The 25,992-nt window shown below is 45.3% G+C and overlaps 1 protein-coding gene across 2 annotated transcripts in view; it reads left to right on the top strand.

Moving 5' to 3' along the window:
* The window catches only part of PARM1 (prostate androgen-regulated mucin-like protein 1), a 45,505-nt gene extending 19,714 nt beyond the window's left edge, over positions 1 to 25,791 (top strand). For both annotated transcript variants that reach the window (XM_083470202.1, XM_083470201.1), the window contains 3 exons: positions 17,127 to 17,828; positions 20,675 to 20,753; positions 23,932 to 25,791. In XM_083470202.1, coding sequence (XP_083326328.1) covers positions 17,127 to 17,828; positions 20,675 to 20,753; positions 23,932 to 24,016 — 866 coding nt within the window. In that variant the 3' untranslated portion in view covers positions 24,017 to 25,791. The remainder of the gene's footprint in view (positions 1 to 17,126; positions 17,829 to 20,674; positions 20,754 to 23,931) is intronic.
* Positions 25,792 to 25,992: the final 201 nt, after the last annotated feature.

The raw sequence follows: 25,992 nt of genomic DNA, 5'->3' as shown, positions 1-25,992 counted from the left end.
GGCGTACAGCTTCCGGGCCATGTGGCCAGCATGACAAAGCCGCTTCTGGCAAACCAGAGGAGCGCATGGAAACGCCGTTTACCTTCCCACTGGAGTGGTACCTATTTATCTACTTGCACTTTGACGTGCTTTCGAACTGCTAGCTTGGCAGCAGCAGGGACCGAGCAACAGGAGCTCACCCCATTGCGGGGATTCGAACCGCCGACCTTCTGATTGGCAAATCCTAGGCTCTGTGGTTTAACCCACAGCGCCACCTGCGTCCCATGCCCCACCTAAGCATCTCTAAAACCTTGATGCCGCCCCCGCCCTGCCCCCCGGTGACATATAGTTCTGATTATTCAAAAAGCGAACTCCTGTTCACGTGGAGGAAGCCCAAAAGGCCATTCACTGTTAATAACTCATTCTTTAATTGCCCCCCTTAAAAATCAGATTGCCCCACTGTGGGGTATGTGCCCCACATTAGGAACCATGGGACTAGGCGACCCAATTCTATAATTCTATGATCCCATGATGCTAAGTTTCTCATCTGTGGTAGAATTTGCAATGGGTGCTTGCAGCCTGTTGTCAGTTTTACTGTTATAATAATAATAATATTATAATAATTTATTATTTATACCCTGCCCATCTGGCTGGGTATAAACTCTGGGCGGCTTCCAATCGGGTGTGAAAAACAATACAGCGTTAAATATTAAAAACTTCCCTAAACGGGGCTGCCTTCAGATGTCTTTTAAAGATAAGAGAGCTGCTTATTTCCTTCACATCTGAAGGGAGGGCGTTCCACAGGGCGGGGGCCACCACCAAGAAAGCCCTCTGCCTGGTTCCCTGTAACCTCACTTCTCACAATGAGGGAACCGCCAGAAAGTCCTCGGAGCTGGACCTCAGCGTCTGGGCAGAACGATGGATGTGGAGACGCTCCTTCAGGTATACTGGACCGAGGCCATTTACGGCTTTAAAGGTCAGCACCAACACTTTGAATTGTGTTCGGAAACATACCATTGTGTTTGGTTATCTGTTGACACACTCCTGTTGTCGCTGGGCTTTGGCACGGCTTCTGTAGACTTCCGCGAGTATGTCTTGATGCTAGGGGAAAGGCATAAAAATATTAAACAGGTAACCTAACTCCTATGGGCCAAAGCAAAACACTATATTTGTGGTGTTGGCCTTCTCACCTGTCCCTGCTGCACACAGAGACGCATTTCTCCATACGAAGAGAAAATAGATTCCCTGTTATATATGCGCACTCTTAGCCACTCAGCCACCATAGTGACAAGCAGTCTGTCCGTCTGTCCCCCCAGTTTTACATAGGGACAGCTGTTTCCTGCAGAAACCGCGCATGTGTTCACATGCCCTGTACATAAATGAGATACCAGCGCCGTGTGTCTAGAAACGAACTCTCAGCACTCAGCAATACAGTGGTACTTCAGTTTAAGAACAGTCCTGTTTACGAACGATTTGGTTTACAAACTCTGCAAAACCGGAAGTAGCGTCCTGGTTTGCAAACTTTACCTTGGTCTAAGAACGGAAGGCGAATGGCGGAAGGGCACCGGCGGTGAGAGGCCTCATTAGGGAAAGTGCACCCCGGTTTAAGAACGGACTTCCGGAACGGATTAAGTTCGTAAACCGAGGTACCACTGTACTTAATAATTCTGGATCTATTCTGGTTCCCACCAGAAAAAAATGTGGCACTTCGCTTTGACCCTGTAAGAAATCCATTGCTATTCTTTTAAAAACCTTAGATGACTAGTTGTGGGTCCTGCCCCTTTTCTGAATAATGGTTCTTCAAATCCCTGTGGGCTGCAACTGAGATTTAACTGTTAAGGCATTTTCTTATGCACTCAAAAAAAGCTTGTTAAACGCAGGACCGGCGTGCCTTAAGAAACAAACACTCCATTTTGAAAAGCAGGGTGGCGAAGAATAATTTAGAAGGATTTGATGCTATGAACTGTTGTCTTAATGAGATCAAAGCTCATGCTGAGATGAAAAGCAACAAAACGAGCCAGTTGCCTCATTATGGGTTTAAATTCTGAACTAGTGCCCTGTTGCTGCTTTAATGTACAGGCGGGTGACAGCAAACTAAACAGTTTCAGAAATCGGAAGCCTGGCTGCTGGAACCTGAGGGCACTGTGGTGAACTGAAAAGAATAATCATTCAATAAGTTCAACATTTAGCAGCATGGCTTTTGAGCCCACTTGAGAACCCAAAATGTTTGCTTTTACAGTTCTTTTTGGAGTTCCCCCGCTATAGAGCTGATATCTTGAGTTCTTGGGGTCAGTAGAGACGCAATTCCATCTCCTTTGTTTGGCAACCGTTGAGAAGCCATCCTTTTAAAACCGCTTTGGACAAAATGGGAACTGTGTGGAAGGACGATACTGTCTCTCAGGCCAGTACTTCCCTCAGACTGAGACAGGGCTCCACGATCTTTTCAGGCTCAAGGGCGGAACATTCCGGAAATATAAGGAACCGTCACAGTCACCAAAAAATGTACCCATTTCACAGAAGAAGAATGTTGTTGTTGTTTAGTCGTTTAGTCATGTCCGACTCTTCGTGACCCCATGGACCAGAGCACGCCAGGCACTCCTGTCTTCCACTGCCTCCCGCAGTTTGGTCAAACTCATGTTCGTAGCTTCGAGAACACTGTCCAACCATCTCGTCCTCTGTCGTCCCCTTCTCCTTGTGCCCTCCATCTTTCCCAACATCAGGGTCTTTTCCAGGGAGTCTTCTCTTCTCATGAGGTGGCCAAAGTATTGGAGTCTCAGCTTCAGGATCTGTCCTTCCAGTGAGCACTCAGGGCTGATTTCCTCCAGAATGGATCGGTTTGATCTTCTTGCAGTCCATGGGACTCTCAAGAGTCTCCTCCAGCACCATAATTCAAAAGCATCCATTCTTTGGCGATCAGCCTTCTTTATGGTCCAGCTCTCACTTCCATACATCACCACTGGGAAAACCATAGCTTGAACTATACGGACCTTTGTTGGCCAGGTGATGTCTCTGCTTTTTAAGATGCTGTCTAGGTTTGTCAGTGCTTTTCTCCCAAGAAGAAGGATAGGCAGTGCTCAAACTGGCAAAACACACACAATGCCCCGAACTACCAAAACACGGGAAAACAAACAGGCAATACCCCACCACCATATTGGGGGGGGTGCTCAGCACCAAAATAATAATAAATAATAAGGAAAGCAATATACACCATTCCCCAAAAAAACACCCACACACCGACCTGCCCCAACACAACAGGGATTCCAGCAGAGAATGACAAGAAAGAAGGTGGGCTGTTGGTTGGCCTACACTTCATTTCCAGTCAGTCCAACCACTGTCCCAAAAAATACAAATGGCAGCCACCAAGGACAACAGGTGCTTCAGGCAATCTGTTCGATTGAACATACACCCTGATTTGTTGGCGCAAAGTTTGCAAGGAGGATAGATGGCATCAACTATATTTTGATCATTCATTCTGATTTGCTTGTGGGGAGGTTAGACGATTCTGCGCCAAGGAGTTGTTTGTGTGTGTGTGTGTTTTTCAAATTTTCAAATTAATTTTCCAAATTTATAACAAACAGATAGGAAAAAGAAAATAAAAAAACAAACCAACAAACATTTATCGTGATTATAGTAATTCCACTTTTGTTAACATTGTTAAGCGACTTTCTCGAATCCCCCTGGCTGAGTTTCCATATAAATCATTGTAACAGTTTTCCAAAACTATTTTCACATACTTGGTCAATTAACATCTTACTTCCTTTTCATTTTTAACTTTAACATAATATTTTACACATCACATTTTCAAATCCTAGGCCTATTTGGTACTCGCAAGTAATCCTGTTTATATTATCTTAAGATATTTAGCTAAATAGTCTTTGAATTTCGCTCCTCCTCCCTCTGGTCACGGACTTTTCCGGTCAGGTCGGCTAGCTCCGATAATTCCATCATCTTCATCCTCCATTCCTCCACTGTTGGTACTTCTTGTAATTTCCAATTTTTGGCCAGCAAAATTCTAGCTGCAGTTGTGGCTTACAAAAACAATCTAACATCTTTTGGGGGCAATTCCAAATCTATTATTCCAAGTAGAAAGGCTTCTGGTTTCTTAATAAATGTATATTTCAACATTTTTTTCAATTCATTATATATCTTTTCCCAGAAGTCTTTCACCTTGGGGCAGGTCCACCACATATGATAAAAAGTACCTTCTTTTTCTTTACATTTCCAACATAGGTTATCAGTCTTATGGTAAATCGTTGCTAATTTTACAGGGGTTAAGTACCATCTATACATCATTTTCATAACATTTTCCTTTAACACCGTGCATGCAGTGAACTTAACCCCTTTCCTCCACAACCTTTTCCAGTCTTCAAACATTATATTGTGTCCAACATCTCTTGCCCAATCTTGCGCCAAGGAGTTGTTATCCCAGACTTATCTAGTGGATTTTCCCATCCCTTTCCCCATAGCTTTTGCTACACGGTCCGCTTTTAAATGCATATTCATAGTGGAAACACCGTACGAAAACAGGCTATGTGCTGTCGCAGTCGAGGCCAAGCCTGCCAGAGGAGTTATCGGCTGGCTTGCACAGTGCTTTGGTGACAGAAAGCAGAGACCAGTAAACTCAATAAAATAGGCCTGGCAGTGAAGCTTATTAATGTGGTGATGGGATGTCATCTCCTATGCAGCAGCTGCCCAGAACTATAGAGCTATAGAGAGTGATTTACGCAAGACCGAGAGGGATGCGTGACTCCAAGAATATGCAATCTAATTACAGGGACAGAATGCTGGCTGCTCTCAATCGTAAACAGATAAGTCTTTCTTACGGGAAACTTAGAAGAAACCTTCCCTTCTTCAACTCCCAGTATAACAGAGTATGCTGGGGGGAAATATTATAGCTCAGTATTGCTGTCCCTGCAAAAAATATCCTCATGCCAAATCCTGGGATTTTTCAGAAAACTTTGCGTGGCAGCCAAAAAGGCACAGAGGGGTTTGAGACACTGACCTGTTTCCTACTGGTGGGGGCATGTTTAAAAGTCACCTGCAGATAGAAAACTGGTATATCAAGGAGAATATTCTGCTGGAATTCTTCTCCCTGGCAGCTGGTTTTCCAGGTCCAGGGATTTAGAGGGCAGAAATGCGTGGCAGGGCATTTTGCCATGCAAATTCTGGTCTGTTGTGGTACATCCTCAGACATAGGCATAGGTTTAGCATCTCAGCGAGAATTTTGTCCTCTCGGGCAGCATGTTCCGGTGGTTGTCATCCATTCAAGATCAGAACTGGTTGCTGTTGTTACAGTGGCAAGTGGTTTTGAGTGCCTTGCTGCCTAACCCAGGGGTCCGCAAACTAAGGCCCGCGGACCGGATAAGGCCCGGGGGACTCGTTTATCTGGCCTGTGGCGACCCCTGCCCCTCTCTTACCTGCACTGTGCCACTGCCCACTTCCAGGTCGGAGGAGCACCGGAAGTAGCTTGTGCGCATGTGTTATTTGCGCATGCACAAGGGTTATTTGCACATGCACAAGCGTTATTTCTGGTGCACATCCGGGTCGGAGGAGGCCCGTGCACATGCACACAAGCTATTTCCGGTGCTCCTCTGACCCAGAAGTGCGCCGGAAATAGCATATGGGCACGCGCTCCCCCGCCCTCTGGCCCACTGCGCAATCGGCGCTGGAGACACCGGCCTGAGGCGTGGTAAGTTTGCTGACCCCTGGCCCTACCCATGACGTGTGAATTTAGAGACTGGTTGTTGTTCCCCCACATATGCAGTTTAGCATATAGCCTCTCAAGTCTTCCATCTCCCATAATGCCTTTCTCCAAAGGAAAGTCTTAATATATCTATGCTGGTGCCAATTCTGCAACATAACGCAGCAGAGAGTTCAGGCGCATTAATCTCAATCGATATAAAATCAGCAGAAAACAAACTCACTTTGTCGTTCCCCTCAACTACCACTCAGTACTTAACTTTGGCTGGATATAAATGATGTCATGAAATGTGCTTTATGACATTTATGTCTGCCTCAAACACAGCAAGGGAAAACCTGAATGTAGTAAGTGCTTAAAATCATAGAATTGGCCCTCCAGCTGTTTTGGGACTACAGTTCCCATCATCCCTGACCACTGGTCCTGTTAGCTAGAGTTGATTGGAGTTGTAGTCAAAAAACAGCTGGAGGGCCAAGTTTGACCATCTCTGAGCTGGAGAGTAGGCCTAGAAACAAGTGCTTATCAGCAGATGGACAGTTCCAGCAAAGGAAACGACAAGTGAAAACTAATAAGCAACCCAGGTTTTAACAATGCATTGCAAAAGCGATTATTAGCTACAGAAAGGTGATAGTGTGTTCTCTCATCAAAATAATAAAAACACCTGGAACCTGCTGCTGTCTGATTTTAGTACCGTATTTTTCGCTCTATAAGACGCACCAGACCACAAGACTTGGAGGAGGAAAACAAGAAAAAAAATATTCTGAATCTCAGAAGCCAGAACAGCAAGAGGGATCGCTGTGCAGCGAAAGCAGCAATCCCTCTTGCTGTTCTGGCTTCTGGGATAGCTGCGCAGCCTGCATTCGATCCATAAGACGCACACATATTTCCCCTTACTTTTTAGGAGGGGAAAAGTGAGTCTTATAGAGCAAAAAATACGGTATATGCCCATCATATGGATAGAGATTATCACAAGAGCAATTCACACCACCTTTGTCCATTTTTAAAGACTTGGCGTGAGAGAATTTGCTCAGCGGTTAAAGCAAAAGCTTAAGTTTGATTTAAAAATAGGAGAACGCATTGGGGCTCACAGGTCATCAGGGTGTGGGGTGGGAATGGGGTTACCTCCTGCAGCCAATTGGAAACCGCATCTTGGTTTTTTAACAGTACTGGGAGTCAAATGGACTTCTGGAACCCATTCTGTTCAAGAACCAAGAACTGTACTACAAGTTTCAGCCGGAGGACCAAGATTCTATATAACTGGATATAAGCACACATGTATGCTAAAATTTGTTCCAGTGGCCTCTTCCATTTGAGCAAGGTGTCATTCCATTTGAAACATTTTCCGTCATTTCTCAATGTGCTCTGGTGCTTGAACCAGAGGTCACATTTACGTAAAACCCTCAATTTGAGATACCCCGAAGCTAGGGGATGGGATCCACAGAGCAGATAAAATAAAAGGGAAAACAGAAGAATTTTTAAATAATAGCATCTACTTCCGCCATTGTGCGACTAAATGCCATATCTCTGGAATGGAAGGGCCAAACAAGGCGTGATCCGAATTTTCCACATGCATCCAGCTTGTTTATTTGTGTTAACTTCAAAGCAGCTATAGGAGACTGTAAGCTTTGATTAAGGAATTGGCACTGGGGGGAGGGGGGGTCTGATCCTTTTCTCCCATGGTATTTCCCTGATTTAATCCCCCACCCCTTGCAAAACATAACAGAAAACCCCTTATTATCTTCACAGGGTGTAAATAGAAAGGTGCAACGTCAGGCTCAAATAGCAGGTTTGGGAGGGCAGATTTTAGATCAGGGAAATAGCTGTGTCACATATAGTTTCACCCTGCCTTCAGCAAACACAACACTCAACCTTGCGACGTCAGCACAGGTTAAATTTCCCAGCAAAGACCTTATTAAGCAGAGAGTTAAAAGAAAGTGATTGGGGGGGGGGGGGGTTGGCTACGGAAAGTAAGTAAGAGGAAAGTCATCTTGACATTTTACTGTACAGAAATGAAGATGTGAAATTAAGTGTCCCGATAACAATAAGCTACAGAGCAGTTTAGTAACGGCCAGTTCGTGACAGCTTCTTGCAAGGTCTGTCCACCCTCGAAGCAGACATATCTGCCTTGTCTCTGTTTTCCTGCCCTTTGCATGTGTTCTGTCAATTACGGAATGTTACAGGCTTGTCATCAAGCAAATCTTGATTGTATTTTGGCAATGCCTAGGTTTGAAAACCAGTTCAGACATCCCTGTGGGTCTGCTATCGCAGCTCGTCGCTGCAGCAAGGCAACATCTCAAGTTACAGGCTTCACAGAAAATTACAGCGGCTACTGTATTTCCGTGGCTTGAAACATAACAATATGCTTCCCTCTCTCTCTCCCCCCCCCATTTTGTCCCTACATCAAACCTTAATTGCTGCAGGAAATCATTCAGAATATAATGGCTCTACCAGCGTTCTGTTTCTGGATTCAATCCCACTCAGGGCTGAGGGCCAGACAGAAACATTATAGGCTTGATAAGGATATTGGGCTGTTTGGGTTTTTTTGCTCATTCACAACCCTGTAGGGACGCTCTGCCCTGCGGATCAGAGAGGTGATGCTCTGGGATATGGTTTTGACTCTTCCTTCTGTGATTCATCCCACCTAAACCAGGCATAGGCAAACTCGGCCCTCCAGATGTGTTGAGACTACAATTCCCATCATCCCTGACCACTGGCCCTGTTAGCTAGGGATGATGGGAGTTATAGTCCCAAAACATCTGGAGGGCCGAGTTTGCCTAGGCCTGCCCTAAACTAGCTCTGCAAAGGGGGGGAAAGGCGAGGATAGGGGAGATTTTTCACTGGAGAAAAAATTCCATTGCAGACATGAGGAATAGTATAATCTCACCATCAGCGGGGAATCGAACCCAGTTCACCAGATTTCGAGTCCACCGCTCTTAACCACTACACCACACTGGCTTCCACCCTGGTGGAATTATAGCAAACGGAATGACCAATATAAAATGAATATGAATGAAGTTTATTACGGTCACAGACCAGGATAAAAAACAAACGAAACAAACAAACAAACAAAAAATATAAATAAAATAGCAGTTAGGATTTATTTTTTTAACCAATAATTGTTAGAGCAAATAAGGACAAAGAAACAAGCATAGGATAAAACATCGGGGAAAAATACAAGATTAAACACGGATAACGGATGGATTAAAAACTGATAATTAAAACAGATAAGAACTAAAAATAAATAAAAGCGCGCAGTTAAAACAACTGTAAGAGCATAAGAACTAAAAGACTCGCAGTTAAAACAAGTATAAGAGGCTGCAGAGTAGAAGCCTCTGAAATAGACGACACTCACAACATTAGAAACAGACAATTAAAACAGACAATTAAAACAATGTGCAACAATAAATGTAGAAACAATGTACAACAATAAACTATCCCAGGGAGTTGACTCAGAGTCACCCATGGAACCGAGTTTGGGGATTTTCATGCCAGACTATTTTGAGTTGGGCGATGGTCTGCGTCTACAGATTTGTACACAGAATCTGGCGACCAGATAATGAATATGATTCTACAAAGCAATTTGCTACCAGACTCTTGCATTGCTAAAGCTACTAGGGCTGCTGCTGTATTTCTCTGAAGGGGACTGGATAAGGACCGGTAGGGTCGAGAAGTCAACGTCTTTTATCTGTTCACCGTCACAGTTTGGAGTGGCCCTCATAACTCCTCCTCTGTTGCTGTTGCTGCTTTTCCAGAGAATCTTTGGCAACCCAAAACCCTTATCAAACGCCAACCGGCTAATGCAGAAAGACAGATGGGGCAAACAGGCCTTTCACCAGCCAGTGAGATCCGAAGCTTATTATTTCTTGAAGGGCACTTTGAAAATAAAAGAAAATTACTCCGTTCTACTTCTTGCCCATATTCCTGTCCACTAGGCAGCCCAAAAACCTAAACCACTGATAAGAAATGTAGTAAGTAGCCCCAAAACCTATGAGGAACGGCTAAGGGAGCTGGGCATGTTTAGCCTGGAGAAGAGGAGGTTAAGGGGTGATATGATAGCCATGTTCAAATATATAAAAGGATGTCACATAGAGGAGGGAGAAAGGTTGTTTTCTGCTGCTCCAGAGAAGCGGACACGGAGCAATGGATCCAAACTACAAGAAAGAAGATTCCACCTAAACATTAGGAAGAACTTCCTGACAGTAAGAGCTATTCGACAGTGGAATTTGCTGCCAAGGAGTGTGGTGGAGTCTCCTACTTTGGAGGTCTTTAAGCAGATGCTTGACAACCATATGTCAGGAGTGCTCTGATGGTGTTTCCTGCTTGGCAGGGGGTTGGACTCGATGGCCCTTGTGGTCTCTTCCAACTCTATGATTCTATGATTCTATGATTCTAAAACCTAGTTATATTTTGATCGGCAGTAACAAACATTAAAAAGCAGCTGGTGTTTCAATTAAAACAACAATTCAGCCTTCTGAGGATTGGGAGTAAGGAAGCTGAGAAGCCACTATAGTGTGTCAAAAGCTATCCCACGCCCAACTCCCAAACGCAGTTTCAGTAACTTGACCTGAAGATTATAGTAAATGCTAAAACCAAAAGGCTAAAACCTTAGACTTCCCAGTTCTCAGGGCAAATGTATCCTGTTGTAGAATTTTTTTAAGCCAACCTGTTTATCTGCTGGAGGCAACCTAGAAGGCAGGTTAATTGCATATGCTGTCTGTTTATATATAGACCATTACACATGCTTTTTAAAAAGTCAGGCTGGGTTATTTTCCATCAGCTACTTATTTCGTTGTTGGATGCTGGTCACTGGCTGGAGTTAGCCAGGGCCTTTTTTTTTAATTATTATGTTTGCATTTGAAAATAATTAAACCAAGGCAATGGATTAATCAGACTGTAGGAACTGTAAAGGGACCCCTGACCATTAGGTCCAGTCGTGACCGACTCTGGGGTTGTGGCGCTCATCTCGCTTTACTGGCTGAGGGAGCCGGCGTACAGCTTCCGGGTCATGTGGCCAGCATGACTAAGCCGCTTCTGGCAAACCAGAGCAGCGCACGGAAACGCCGTTTACCTTCCCGCCGGAGTGGTATCTATTTATCTACTTGCACTGACATGCTTTCAAACTGCTAGGTTGGCAGGAGCTGAGACTGAGCAACAGGAGCTCACCCCGTCGTGGGGATTCGAACCGCCAACCTTCTGATCGGCAAGTCCTAGGCTCTGTGGTTTAACCCACAGCGCCACCCAGGGTAGGAACATAGGAAGCTACTTTCTACAGAGTTGGACGCTGGACTCTGCTAGCCCAGTTTTCCCTACTTGGACTGGCAAGCAAGCCCTGCAATTGGTCTCAGCGCTACCCAGAGATGTCTTACCACTGTACTCCAGCCACGTCCCCAAACATTTTTAATATACTGTACTGGTATCAAAGGGACGCGGGGGCGCCGTGGTCTAAACCACTTAGCCCAGGGCTTGCCAATCAAAAGGTCGGCGGTTCGAATCCCCACGACGGGGTGAGCTCCCGTTGCGCGGTCCCTGCTCCTGCCAACCTAGCAGTTCGAAAGCACGTCCAAGTACAAGTAGATAAATAGGTACCGCACCGGCGGGAAGGTAAACGGTGTTTCCGTGCGCTGCTCTGGTTCGCCAGAAGCGGCTTAGTCATGCTGGCCACATGACCCGGAAAAACTGTCTGCGAAGCGGACAAACGCCGGCTCCCTCGGCCTGTAAAGCGAGATGAGCACCACAACCCCAGAGTCATTCGTGACTAGACTTAACTGTCAGGGGTCCCTTTACCTTTTTACTGGTATCAAAATACAGTGATACCTCAGGTTACATACGCTTCAGGTTACAGACTTCGCTAACCCAGAAATAGTACCTCGGGTTAAGAACTTTGCTTCAGGATGAGAACAGAAATCGTGCTGTGGCGGCGCGGCGGCAGCGGGAGGCCCCATTAGCTAAAGTGGTGCTTCAGGTTAAGAACGGTTTCAGGTTAAGAACGGACATCCAGAACAAATTAAGTTCTTAACCCAAGGTACCACTGTAATGACACCTCGCTCAAACAAAAGCAAGGGGAATCTTACTTACTAAATCCAAATGATAAATCATTCGTGACTGACTGTATCCTTGGTGTGTATCCCTGATCTGTTCCAGAAAGAGATTCCCTGTCCTGAGCTCTCCACCGTATATTGCATCTCCTTTTAGAAAATAATCTATTAAGGAAAAAGACCGACATGACATTTTAAGACCAGTGGGTCCCTTGTCGAAATACCCTCATCACTGTGTGTGCAGTTGTATGTTCCTCTGCCTTGGGGTCATGTTTTTGAGGGGTGGTTTTTGCACGCTTGCATTATGGCTGACTCAAGAGGAAGCCACCTCAATTCTCACAGGAATTTTGCAACCGTATCTGTGGACCTTTTAAAGTAAGATTGGGTGTGGATGTATTTATACAGTTATTGGTAAATACAGTGGTGCCCTGCAAGACGAATGCCTCGCAAGATGGAAAACTCGCTAGACGAAAGAGTTTACCGTTTTGGAGGTGCTTCGCAAAACGAATTTCCTATGGGCGCAAGACGACAATGTCTTGCGAGTTCCTGCTGGGTTTTTTTCCCTCTCCCCCCCCCCCTTTTTCTAACCTGCTAAGCCGCTTATCAGCTGATCCGATCAGCAGATAAGCCGCTAAAAGCCGCTAATAGCGCTAATCCGCTAATCCTTCAATGGGCTTGCTTTGCAAGACGAAAATACCACTAGACGAAGAGAATCACCACTGTACGGCACTTTGGAATAGAAGCAGGACTGGCTATCTAATACATGACTGGTGGGGGAAGCCATGATTGGCAGCTGAGTCTGTGTTTGACTTTCTACAAGTTGCAAAGCCAGAATTAACACCATGGATGATGAACCTGCTGTGCTCCCTTGTTAAATATTGCATCTATATTCACTCTTAAATGGAAAACACCTGCCATGACCAGTTGACTTGAAGCTTAAAAATAACACAACTCTTAGAAATCTTGAGGGTGGGAGAAATTTGTGGATTATCTGAAATGCTCAGATCAGTATCTTCTGGTCCCGAATGGTTACCGGTAAGTGTGAGGGAGCAAACACGTATTAACAGTCTCAGAAGGACTGGAAAGTTTTGATGCTAGCTATTTTTCATTGCCACCAGAGAGAAGAACAGAAGGTTCAGGAATTTCATTCATGAACACGTAGTCCTCCTAGCACAAAAGCGATAATGACTTTTAATAGATTTGCTTCCACAGAGACAAATGAAATTGTTCTTGAGTGCGTATATTATTAACCCCACAGGGCAGCTCTGCATTTTTCAGCGACAGTTCTTGACAGTACAATTCCTGTCAAGCAAGTGGACAGAGAAACAATTGGCATAATTTCAGGATCTAGTTCTGTCCAAAGACAGGCACATGTGACATGACTGAATACTACCCAGGTCCAAATAAATAATAATTACGTATGTTGTTTGATTTTATGAGTGGGTTGCTCTGGTTATCTCCTGCTTGGATTACTGCAATGCGCTCTACGTGGGGCTCCCTTTGAAGGTGACCCGGAAACTACAACTAATCCAGAACGCGGCAGCCAGACTGGTGACTGGGAGTGGCCGCCGAGACAACCTAACTCTGGTCTTGAAAGACCTACACTGGCTCCCAGTACGTTTCTGAGCACAATTCAAAGTGTTGGTGCTGACCTTTAAAGCCCTAAACAGCCTCAGTCCAGTATATCTGAAGGAGCGTCTCCACCCCCATCGTTCTGCCCGGACACTGAGGTCCAGCACCGAGGGCCTTCTGGCGGTTCCCTCGCTGTGAGAAGCCAAGTTACAGGGGATCAGGCAGAGGGCCTTCTTGGTAGTGGCACCCGCCTTGTGGAACACCCTCCCACCAGATGTCAAAGAGAACAACAACTACCAGATTTTTAGAAGACATCTGAAGGCAGCCCTGTTTAGGGAAGCTTTTAATGTTTGATGTATTATGGTATTTTAATATTTTGTTGGAGGCTGCCCAGAGTGGCTCGGGAAGCCCAGCCAGATGGGTGGGGTATAAATAATAAATTATCATTATTATTATTGCCTAACCATACTGTTGGGACACAGATGGCGCTGTGCGTTAAACCACAGAGCCTAGGCCTTACCGATCAGAAGGTCGGTGGTCTGGATCCCCGCCAGCATGACTAAGCCACTTCTGGCGAACCAGAGCAGTGCATGGAAACTCCATTTACCTTCCTGCTGGAGTGGTACCTATTTATCTACTTGCACTTTGACGTGCTTTTGAACTGCTAGGTTGGCAGGAGCAGGGACCGAGCAATGGGAGCTCACCCCGTCGCAGGGATTCGAACCGCTGACCTTCTGATCGGCAAGTCCCAGGCTCTCTGGTTTAACCCATAGTGCCACCCGCGTCCTGATGTAGATCTTCACTTTTTCTTTCCTGGCTAGGGGTACACTGGGGGGTGGGAGAGAGATGTACCATTTTGCGGTTTGCCTCAGGTGCCAAAATGTCTTGGGCCGCCCCTGCTTGCTGGGAAAATAAAAATCTTGGATGAAAGCAGATTTCCCATTCGCAGAGCAATAGGCAAAGGGGAGCTGGAATTGCATTCGTTATAAATTTTTCAAGATGAACGATAAAAGCGTCCTGCGGCTTTTTAGAATCTGCTCCACTCAACTGAGGGAAACCACAGCTGTGGCTGACACCAGTTGGCTGGCACAAATTCCCTGTCATTCGCTGGAGTAGTTTGGCCGGTTCGGAAAGTTTTCACTTTTTCTTCTAACGAAGGGCGAGCAAATAAAGCCAGGATGGGTGGGCTGCTTTCGCTTTAGTTTTATTTAAAGATAGCCTGCCTTGAGGCCTGAGGGGAGAAGCCAAGATCGAGGGAGGAGCCGGCATTCACCTTGCTGGCATGCAACTGCGGGGGGGGGGGGGACAAATTGCAAAGTCATACTGAGCTCTGTTCTTGCCCTGTGGACGGAAAACACGCTGCGGTCCCCGTTGCAATGTTACGCCTGTCTTCACCCTTTGAAAACAGGAAGTTAATTGGGCTTGATTTAGCGACGCAGACTCCGCTCGCTCCAGAATGAATGAGCTAAGGTTCAGCTCGATGGGACAAATGCGACGTTTGGGCAAGCAGGGTTCAGTGAGTGCTTTGCCAAACAAAAAGGAAGCCGGGAGTCTTAAATTTTCCACCAGTTGGATTTTGCAGCATGGATGGGCTGATTAGATTTGCCTGTGTCCCTTATTTTTTCACAGTTGACTCTGCTAATGCGAGTCAGGGTGGAGCGCGGGGAGAAGCTAGGAAATATGGAGGCTCCGTCTAGCCCAGGGGCCTGCAACCTTTAAGACAAAAAGAGCCACTTGGACCTGTTTCCGAAGAAAAAAAAAAGGGAGCCGCAAAACCATTGTGACATTTAAAACAAATATATCTCCAGAGCCGCGATCTGACAGCGGGCGGGAAGGTGACGTCAGGACGGTGCGTGAGTAACGCACGCACGGCCCCCATGCGACGTCACAGCCAGTACAGCACCTGCCACAGTGGGGAGTGTCGGGGCACACAATGCGCCTCCTCCCCTCGCTAGTATCCGCCCCGGAGCCGCAGCAAAGGTGTAAAAGAGCCACATGCGACTCCGGAGCCGCGGGTTGCAGACCCCTGGTCTAGCCCCTGACAACTGAATCCTTGATCCACAGAGGGCTGAGTTTGAGCCAGGAGAACTAGAGGTTGTGAGGATACAGCCTACTTGAGTCTCATCCCAGTCACAAGGGGAGATGGAGAAGAGCCCCAAACCAGTTAAGAGGGGTGTGGTGACCCTCTGTGTCCGTTACACTGCTGGAAGCACCCCAGGAGTGTGGTTGATAAAAGGTTGGGTCACTGACAGAAAGGGCCACCTTGTTTAAGAACCAAAGTAGTGAGATGTGTTGGAACAACTGAGTTATGGAACTGAAGTGGAATAACTGGAAATAAGCTCAGCATTTACCTTCTGGTCTAGAAACCTGTAAGGTCTACCTGAAGCGCAATACAGTGGTACCTCGGGTTAAGAACATAATTTGTTCCAGAGGTCCGTTCTTAACCTGAAACTGTTCTTAACCTAAGGTACCACTTTAGCTAATGGGGCCTCCCACTGCCGCTGCGTGATTTCTGTTCTCATCCTGAAGCAAAGCTCTTAACCCGAGGTACTATTTCTGGGTTAGTGGAGTCTGTAACCTGAAGCGTCTGTAACCTGAAGCATCCGTAACCCGAGGTACCACTGTAACGGAACTTAAGCAACTGAAGTTTAAAAGAAGCTGTGCTAGATTAGAAGCCTGTAACGTCTGTTAGATTTAGTATAATTAGTATAATTTAGTACTTGGTTAACTGTTTCCTGAAAGGACATTATCTCCTGATAACATCCTTTGTTTTATTCACTTTGTTCTATATAATAAATATTTCTTATTCATTCAACTTTTGCCTGAGGAAGTATTTCCTCACACAAAATCCAAAAGATAACCTGTGGTAGTTACTACAGAGTGTGTATGTAGGTGGGATCTGCCACAGTTGGTATACGGCGGTGGGATCCTCTTTGTTGTTGTTGTTTAGTCGTGTCCGACTCTTCGTGACCCCCTGGACCAGAGCACGCCAGGCACTCCTGTCTTCCACTGCCTCCCGCAGCTTGGTCAAACTCATGTTCGTAGCTTCAAGAACACTGTCCCACCATCTCGTCCTCTGTCGTCCCCCTCTCCTTGTGCCCTCCATCTTTTCCAACATCAGGGTCTTTTCCAGGGAGTCTTCTCTTCTCATGAGGTGGCCAAAGTATTGGAGCCTCAGCTTCAGGATCTGTCCTTCCAGTGAGCATTCAGGGCTGATTTCCTTCAGAATGGAGAGGTTGGATCTTCTTGCAGTCCATGGGACTCTCAAGAATCTCCTCCAGCACCGTAATTCAAAAGCATCAATTCTTTGGTGATCAGCCTTCTTTATGGTCCAGCTCTCACTTCCATACATCACTACTGGGAAAACCATAGCTTTTACTATACAGACTTTTCAAACAGCAATAAAAGAACCCTGTTTTTATTAACTGGGCAAATTTTGCCTGACATTCAAAATGCATTGATAGTGCCAAGTGAATTTGCCTGGAGAAGCAACTTCACAACTGAGGTGCCACCACAGAAAAGATCTTCTCTCTAGTAGTCAGATATGTAGCCTTCTGATACCTGGCAACACCTGGTGAAGGGCCTCAGGTAAACCATTCATTTAGATGGGAGAAAGTATAGGGGTGATTCAGAGGCACTGTTGGGTTGGGGAACTCAACCTGCAATATCCCTGCTTTGGTCATTGAGAATCCAGCCTCCTCCTTCCTTCCCAGCCCTTCCGATCCACCTGCATCGCCCACCCATCCCCTCCAGATTCTGTTTCCCGCTCACGCTAATAATATGGCCAACTGGTTATAAATCTAGAAGGTAATAATATTTGTGCGTATGCTTCACCTGTGCAGGCTTAAATGTCTCCTGTGCCTCTTCACCTGGTCCACCTACTCCCTCAAGCACGGTTCCCTCAGAAACAACAGAATTTAATGATTCCGCTGCTACAACCAGTGTTGGCACTCCTTTGAGCACCCAGAAGGGAGCCTCCATGACAGTTTCACTGAGATTTTCAACTCAGGATAGCACCACTGCTCCTAACACCACTGTGGAAGCTTTGACTGCAAACCCCGTTTCAGCTGTAACGCCCCTGTCAAGAGCAACAGCCCCGGATAGCTCAGCAGCAACCCATTCATCACCGCAGCCAAACACTGGATTACAAACCACGGAAGACACATCAGCCCCTGCGACATCAGTTGCCGGCCTGGTCACAGGCGCCACTCCTCACTCGGAAACCACACCAGTCAGCTCTTCGCCTACTCTAAATGGATCGTCCACCGACCCTTTTCCTACTAACGCCACCTATCTAAGCACCACCCAAGTGCCAAGCGCAGGAACATCTCCAGCAGCTGTGTCTTCAAGCAAACTCCCTACTGGAGAGGCAACATCTGGAAAGACATCTGTGGCAGCATCCTCCCCGGGCTCCACGCAAGGGGCTACTATTTCTTCGCAAGCGGCTGTGTCAAGTAAGGCTACTCCAGCGACCTCCCCTGCTGGCAGTACCACGTTCTCGGTGGGGGTAACCATACAAGAAGTTCAACGGGCTTTGAGTTCGGGTGAGTTAGTCTGTTTCCACGCTTTGCACGGCAATGGTTTTGTCAACCTTGCAGCTTATTGTTGTCTGTTTTAGGGAGTTCATAAGGCTCCCTAAATTATTGTTTTAAATTATTATTATTATTATTATTATTATTATTATTATTATTATTATTAAATAATTGGAAGGACTCAAGACAGATTATTTCCCCCCTAAAAAATAAATAAATGTCAAAATAGAAAAGGATGCATCCATTTTCGTCTTTAACCAGGCCTGTAGATGGGGAATTTTTAATGTATTGTTTTAATTGGGTTTGTTAATATATCTATGTGGATGTTTGTTTGTTTGTTTGTTTGTTTGTTTGTTTGTTTGTTTGTTTTGTTTGTAAGTCACTTTGAGTTGCCTTTGGTAAGCAAAAGCAATCAGTAAATTTAATTAATAATAATACATAACAGAACACACCTACTAAAAAATTTCTGTCCACTCTGATACATTTTAACGTTCTCGCTTATCTTCTGAAAAATGGACTCAGTGCAGGCCTTGTACTAACCCACGGTTTGTTATTCACCATAGCATAGAACCCAGACTACAATATATAATAGGCAAGCCGTGGTTTAGAGCTGTTTGTCTGCTTTCTTTCTCCGTCCTCTCAGCCCTCAACTTTGAAGGTGCATTCCTGTCCCTTACTTTCTGTCTGTGATGCAGCAACTTGAAGAGCGATGGCCACAACTATTGTGTTTCTCCCATTACTCCATGCATGCCTCACGCCAGATCATAATGAGAATAAACCAGGGTTATAATGCTTCTGTCTGGCCCTCAGTCACTGCAAAAATATATTTCTGAATTTATCTGGCAGGGGAAGAAGCCAAGAATAAAATATAAATTATTAACAGATTCTAAAGAGAGAGGCGGCTTCTCCCTGTAGTTCCCAATTCTGGTTTGCCAGCCAATTGCAAACCATGTCATGTCAATTCACACAACAGGCCAGAGCAAAATTAAACTTAACCATGGTTTAGATGTCTGAATTCATCTGTAGAGTTTGAATCATAATAGTGGAAGTTGCAGAGATCATTCTTGAAAGCTGTAAATAAATCCTTAATATCATTATAATTTCATTTGTATGCCGCCTTTCCATAATTAAAAGCACACTCGAGGCAACTTACTACGTGAAAAGATTTACATAATTACAAGTATAACGAAATAGTCATGAGCAATAAATAAAACACATAGAAAAGCACACAACCAAACTGAAGAGTTTCCACATAAAGCATAAGATCAAAAAATAAAGATCCACCAAATTAATATCAATAAGAACAACAAAAAGAAACCCGAACAGTACCCCAGCCCAAGCATCTGTTCAGCAGCTTCAGTTTTTGTCACTCAGTCAGGGCCCTGCCCTCTCACGCTAGGTGGAAAAAATCTAGCAGGTCTTCCAGGACACACAGCTAAGATGGTGGGCTTCCTTGTTTATTGGACCGGAATGGGACCTGTGACCCTCAGTTCATAGATAAATAGATAATTTATTACGGTCAAAGACCAGCTCGCAAAACACAATAAAAACAGAGTTCATAAAGATAAAATATACAATCAGAGCAGATTGCAGCAATAGCTCATGAGTTTAATTGAGATATATATACATACACCTGTACAACTGAGATTTGGGCTACCATAAAAACTGACCCTGAGGCACCCCAAAGGGCAACTTCAGCATTTCCCTAGTAAGCTACCGTATTTTTCGTTCTATATCACACACCAGACCATAACACGCACGTAGTTTTTAGAGGAGGAAAACAAGAAAAAAAATATTCTAAACGAAATAGTGGATATATGATTTTTGTGGTTCATGCTGTGGCCGCAGACATGTGATCTGACAGTGAGTTTGGAGTAGCCCAATGCAAAAATCCTGAGGATCCATGTGGATCCATGCTTTGTAACCACAGAGGAGGGAAGGAAGGGGAACCATGGATCCTCTGCTCACGAATGCAGCAGATCCCCCCCCCCCCCGCCACCCGCAGGCATTCGCTCCATAACACGCACAGACATTTCCCCTTACTTTCTAGGAGGAAAAAAGTGAGTGTTATGGTGCAAAAAATACGGTATTTTATTCCAGAGGGTTATCTGTGCCTACAAATCTGGGCGCAGAACCTGGCCACCCGACAGGACCCTCAGTTCAGATATTGTTGGACTGCAGCTCCCATCCTCTCTGACCATTGACTGGGGCTGGTGGGAATTGGAGCTCCAGCGACTGGAGAGCCACAGTACCTTGAAGACATGGGACCTGCTAGGCTGTCTTTTGTGAATGAGACAAGGAGAGAAAGAGCAGATAGAGGGCCTCTAGTACTCAGGCAGTCATTGGTTCTTTTTTCCCCACTACAAAGATTAATGTCATCCCCCCAGTCCCTCTCCTTGCTTTTACAAGCTAGTATTAAAAAAGCTGGAATAGCAGTTAGCCACTTAATAAGAACGCACAGGCTTTGAATGCAGAAGTTCAAAGCCCCAGAGATTAAATCTCATAGCCATAACGTCACTTGATGGCCTTAAGCAAGCAACCATTTTCTCTCCCCCTCACCTCTGCTGCTTAAATCGGAGGATGATAGGACTGACCTCAGAGAAGAAAGGCGCTATTTCCGTCCTAGTGGCTATTATAATTACGCCACACTGTCTGCCTGCGTGCGTGCAGATTTTCAAATCGCAGGATTTGGAGTCGACGCTTAATATGCTTTGAGCACTCCATGCTGAAAGCTTACTTGGTTTGCCATGTTTTCTACATTAGAGGGCAGTGTGCCTGCGGACTGAATCGTAGGATGAAAAATAATCTGGATGGTTGAAGGTGAAACTGATCTCTGATTCATCTCCTTTGCTGTGCAGGTAGCATTGCAGCTATTACCATCACAGTGATTGCAGTGGTTGTGTTGGTGTTCGGCATAGCCGCATTCCTGAAGATCAGGTAAGAATTGGTGCCCTTACTTAGAGGAGAGGCAATAGTTTAGGGAAGTTTTTAACATTTAATGCTGTATTGTTTTTAACACTTGATTGGGAGCCACCCAGAGTGGCTGGGGAAACTCCGCCAGATGGGCGGGGTATAAATAATAGATTATTATTATTATTATTATTATTATTATTATTATTATTGGGCAAAAACAAACAAGATGAATTTTAACAGGGAGAAATGTAAAGTATTGCACTTGGGCAAAAAAAATGAGAGGCACAAATACAAGATGGGTGACACCTGGCTTGAGAGCAGTACATGTGAAAAGGATCTAGGAGTCTTGGTTGACCACAAACTTGACATGAGCCAACAGTGTGACGCGGCAGCTAAAAAAGCCAATGCAATTCTGGGCTGCATCAATAGGAGTATAGCATCTAGATCAAGGGACGTAATAGTGCCACTGTATTCTGCTCTGGTCAGACCTCACCTGGAGTACTGTGTCCAGTTCTGGGCACCACAGTTCAAGAAGGACACTGACAAACTGGAACGTGTCCAGAGGAGGGCAACCAAAATGGTCAAAGGCCTGGAAACGATGCCTTATGAGGAACGGCTAAGGGAGCTGGGCATGTTTAGCCTGGAGAAGAGGAGGTTAAGGGGTGATATGATAGCCATGTTCAAATATATAAAAGGATGTCACATAGAGGAGGGAGAAAGGTTGTTTTCTGCTGCTCCAGAGAAGCGGACATGGAGCAATGGATCCAAACTACAAGAAAGAAGATTCCACCTAAACATTAGGAAGAACTTCCTGACAGTAAGAGCTGTTCGCCAGTGGAATTTGCTGCCAAGGAGTGTGGTGGAGTCTCCTCATTTGGAGGTCTTTAAGCAGAGGCTTGACAACCATATGTCAGGAGTGCTCTGATGGTGTTTCCTGCTTGGCAGGGGGTTGGACTCGATGGCCCTTGTGGTCTCTTCCAACTCTATGATTCTATGATTATTATTCCTTGGGGAAAGGCTGGCTTCTTAACTATGGTTCTTACAGTCACTCCTCCACAGCTGAAAGTGGGAAGAGCCCCTATAAAATTCACTTCTGGTCCAGATAGCATATAGACACCTGGTGAGGAGTACCCAATCCCAAATTATTCCCAGGGAGGCATATAGAAGCTGTGCCAAAACCCAACAATAATTGGAGTGTCAACTGATACACCAAACGCAAACTGACAACAGGCTACCACAGATGAGAAACTTGGAATCATAGACTTAGAAGGGACCTTCAGGGTCATCTAGTCCAACAGTCTACAACGCATGAATCTCAACTACAGCATCCATGAGTGATGGCCACTCAACCTCTGCTTTAAAAACTCCAAGCAAGGAGAGTCCATCAGCTCCATTGTTGAACAGCTCTTACTGTCAGAAAGTCCTTCCCTGATCTTTAGTCGATATTTCCTTTCTTATAACTTGACCCACCCTCTGGAGCAGAAGAAAACAAGCTTGCTCCATAGGCTTGCTAAAGGGTTACAGTCCTTTAGATATTTGAAGATGGCTATCATACCTTAAGAAGGGATGCAGGTGGCGCTGTGAGTTAAACCACAGAGCCTTGGGCTTGCCGATGAGGTCAGCGGTTCGAATCCCCGCGACAGGGTGAGCTCCCGTTGCTTGGTCCCTGCTCCTGCCAACCTAGCAGTTCGAAAGCACGTCAAAGTGCAAGTAGATAAATAGGTACCGCTCCGGTGGGAAGGTAAATGGCGTTTCCATGCGCTGCTCTGGTTTCGCCAGAAGCGGCTTAGTCATGCTGGCCACACGACCCAGGAAAACTGTCTGCGGACAAATGTCGGCTCCCTCGGCCAGTAAAGCGAGAAGAGCGGCGCAACCCCAGAGTTGTTCGTGACTGGACTTAACTGTCAGAGGTCCTTTACCTTTTTATCATACCTTCACTTGGTCTCCTCTTATCCAGGCTGAACATATTAACTACCTCAGGCTGAACATATTAACTCCCTCAACCATTCCTTGGCTTGGTTTCCAGACCCTGGATCATTTTGGTCACCTTCCTCTCCACACGCTCCAGTTTGTCAATACAGTGGTACCTCGGGTTAAGTACTTACCAGTAATTTGTTCCGGAGGTCCGTTCTTAACCTGAAACTGTTCTTAACCTGAAGCACCACTTTAGCTAATGGGGCCTCCTGCTGCTGCCGCGCCGCCGGAGCCTGATTTCTGTTCTTATCCTGAAGCAAAGTTCTTAAGCTGAAGCACTGTTTCTGGGTTAGCGGAGTGTGTAACCTGAAGCATATGTAACCCGAGGTACCACTGTATTCTTCTTAAGTAGTGCTGCCCAGAACTGGACACGGTGCTCCAAATGGGGTCTGACCAAAGCGGAATAGAGTGGGACTATTACTTCCCTTGATGTGGACACTAGACTCCTGTTGATACACCCTTGAACAGCTGTTGCATCACACCGTTGACTCATGTTAAGGTCTACTAAGATCCTTAGATCTACTTTTTAAATTATAGTGGTACCTCAGTTTAAGAACAGTCCTGTTTACGAACTATTTGGTTTACGGACTCTGCAAAACCGGAAGTAGTGTCCCGGTTTGAGAACTTTACCTCAGTCTAAGAACAGAATCTGAACGGTGGAAGGGCACTGGCGGTGGGAGGCCTCATTAGGGAAAGCGCACCTCTCTTTAATAATGGTTTTGTTTAAAGAACAGACTTCCAAAACAGATTAAGTTCGTAAACCGAGGTACCATTGTACAGTGGTACCTCGGATTAAGAACTTAATTTGTTCTGGAGGTCCGTTCTTAACCTGAAACTATTCATAACCTGAAACACCACTTTAGCTAATGGGGCCTCCTGCTGCTGCTGCACCACAGCTGCACGATTTTTGTTCTCATCCTGAAACAAAGTTCTTAACCCAAGGTACTATTTCTGGGTTAGCAGAGTCTGTAACCTGAAGCGCCTGTAACCCGAGGTACCACTGTAATCACAATTTGATCTTCTAAGATAGCAGTCCTTTCACAAGCACTTTTAAATGTCTGATCAGCCTGGATGTTTTAAGTAATGGAAGTACAATCCCCAAAAGGACAGAGGGAGGAGGCAGGTGAAAGAGGGATTCTTATTGTTATAATTTTTACTCCAGAATCTTACATTTCTGTAATAAGCATAGGTTGACCAGCATATGATGCTGTTTCTGTTTCGCCCTCAGGCATTCTTCGTATGGAAGACTCTTGGATGACCACGACTATGGATCCTGGGGAAACTACAACAACCCTCTCTATGACGACTCTTAAATGGAGGAGAATCCATCAAAGCCCAAAACTGCTCATGTATTTATGAAGCACTTATTTCACTAAAAGCGCCATGGTCCGATAATCCTTCTGCATACAGTGTCCGCGTTGTCGCTCCTCCTGCTGTTTCTGCTGATGCGTTGTCAACATACCTTTTTGCAGCGCAGGCCCCAAACGAAAAACGAGCCAACCAAAGTGGAGTGTTCAGCAACAAATCGGGCAAGAGTTGGAATCCGTAGCTACGAGAATACTTGCTTGCGGGTGCCGTTGCCGCCAAACCCTAACGTTCTGCAAAGTGATTAGGATTCCTGCAAAAAGGAACGAAGTCCGTGGAAAGTTTCGCCACCAGTTCTGCTGTGGCCGTTTGGGCTCCCAGCAACTCGGTTGTAACAGGAGACCTGCAACGAAGAATGTGACCTTTGAGAGTTGTCAGATAGCAGAAAATCGTGGTAGAAGTTGCTCAGGGGTCTCCCAGAATTAAACGGCAGATCTTGATTCTTGCTTTAATTGCCTTTTCTGGCTTGTCTCCTTAAGAAAATGTTCTGATTAGAGTTCAGCTGAAGGTTGGAGCAACCTGATATATCACTGAAGTTCTTATTAAATGTTTTGCTAAAGAAAGGCAGAATGTCACAGTAATAGGGGCTTTAGCCAGAAATGGCAGCCTGGTGTCCTGCTCCCCTCCCCAGCCTTCTGTAGGGTCCAGTTCATTGGGGCCTCCTTTCACAAAAATCTATTACAGTTTGGGCAAGTGTTTTTGGAAATTTATTGAAGCCCAGTGTTAAGTCATGAGCCCACCAGCTCATGGTAAAGTTATTGTTACCTCCCAAATACAGAGGCTCTCCATGGAATTGCCTTCAGTAAAGTTTGTTTTGTGGGGACCATTTGGAAAAGCAAACTCTCAAGGGCTATTTTTCCACACCCCGAGTTTGTCAGTTCAGACGTGTTTTCAGAAGTGTGTTAGATAAGGGGGTCCTCGCCTTTTGAGCCCTCTGTGCACATACAGATTAGGAAACAGCAGAAAAGGCAGCTTCGTGATGCAAAGGTAGTGAAGGCCAGCAGATAATTTGCATTACAAATCAAAACTTCTCAAGCCAAATTGAAGTAAAACACCTCATTCCTCATTATTGAGTTCCAGCCGATGGCGACTAACGTTAAGCTGAACCCTAGACGCAAGCCTTTGATGTATTTTCCATTATAGAAAGAAGGATTCCGTTTCAGAAAAGACATTTTCAGTACTACAGGGTTGCTTTCTGCCTTCTCAGTATGCAAAGTCTAGCAGTTGCTGTTGTTTTTTTTATCTCCTTCCCTTCCATTTTTAAGGGCACAAAGTCACATTGGTACATTGAATTGATTTTGCAAGCAAGTCTGCTGTCACAGTGAGGTTTGAACAACATATTATCCAGAGTTGGGGGGGGGTACCCTCCTTTTATTTTTATATCAACCCCCAAAAAGATAGGGCAGCATGTGTGTGGCTAGATGCTAGGGCAAGTGAGGAAGGAAGGAAAGATCCTCGCACATTTAAAAAGTTGCTGCTGCGCTGGATGGCAGAGACACCGTATGAACCTCCAGCAAAACACCTGTGTTTCTCTGTTTTTTCGTTTTTCTGTTTCGTAGCACTCTTGTCTCTGCAACTTTTTTTGCATTAAAAGCTGGATGGAGGAAGATTCTTGTGCTAAACTCCTTAGTGCACAGTTTAAGGGGGTGGAAAATTGATTCCTCCCTCCCAGAGGGTAAACAGCTACTTGTTTGCACTACAAATAAACTTTGACAATAATAAAGATCTCTCTTTCACGCTTTTTTTCTATAGAAGTAAACCTGTTAAACAGAAGTTAGCACAAAGTATGGGGGTGCGAACACATTGCCAGCTTGAAGCACAGCTAGGCCATTGCTTTTCTCAGGCTGGCTCAAAGCTGGATTTTGGGGGAAATGCATCAAAACACAGTCTTTCAAAAGAAAGGACGGGATAAGGATGGATTGTG

Source organism: Podarcis liolepis (genome assembly GCF_965112155.1).
Source record: "Podarcis liolepis genome assembly, chromosome: 13".
NCBI lineage: Eukaryota > Metazoa > Chordata > Lepidosauria > Squamata > Lacertidae > Podarcis > Podarcis liolepis.
Note: the sequence above shows the minus strand (reverse complement) of the source record. Positions and strands in the feature narration are given on the sequence as shown.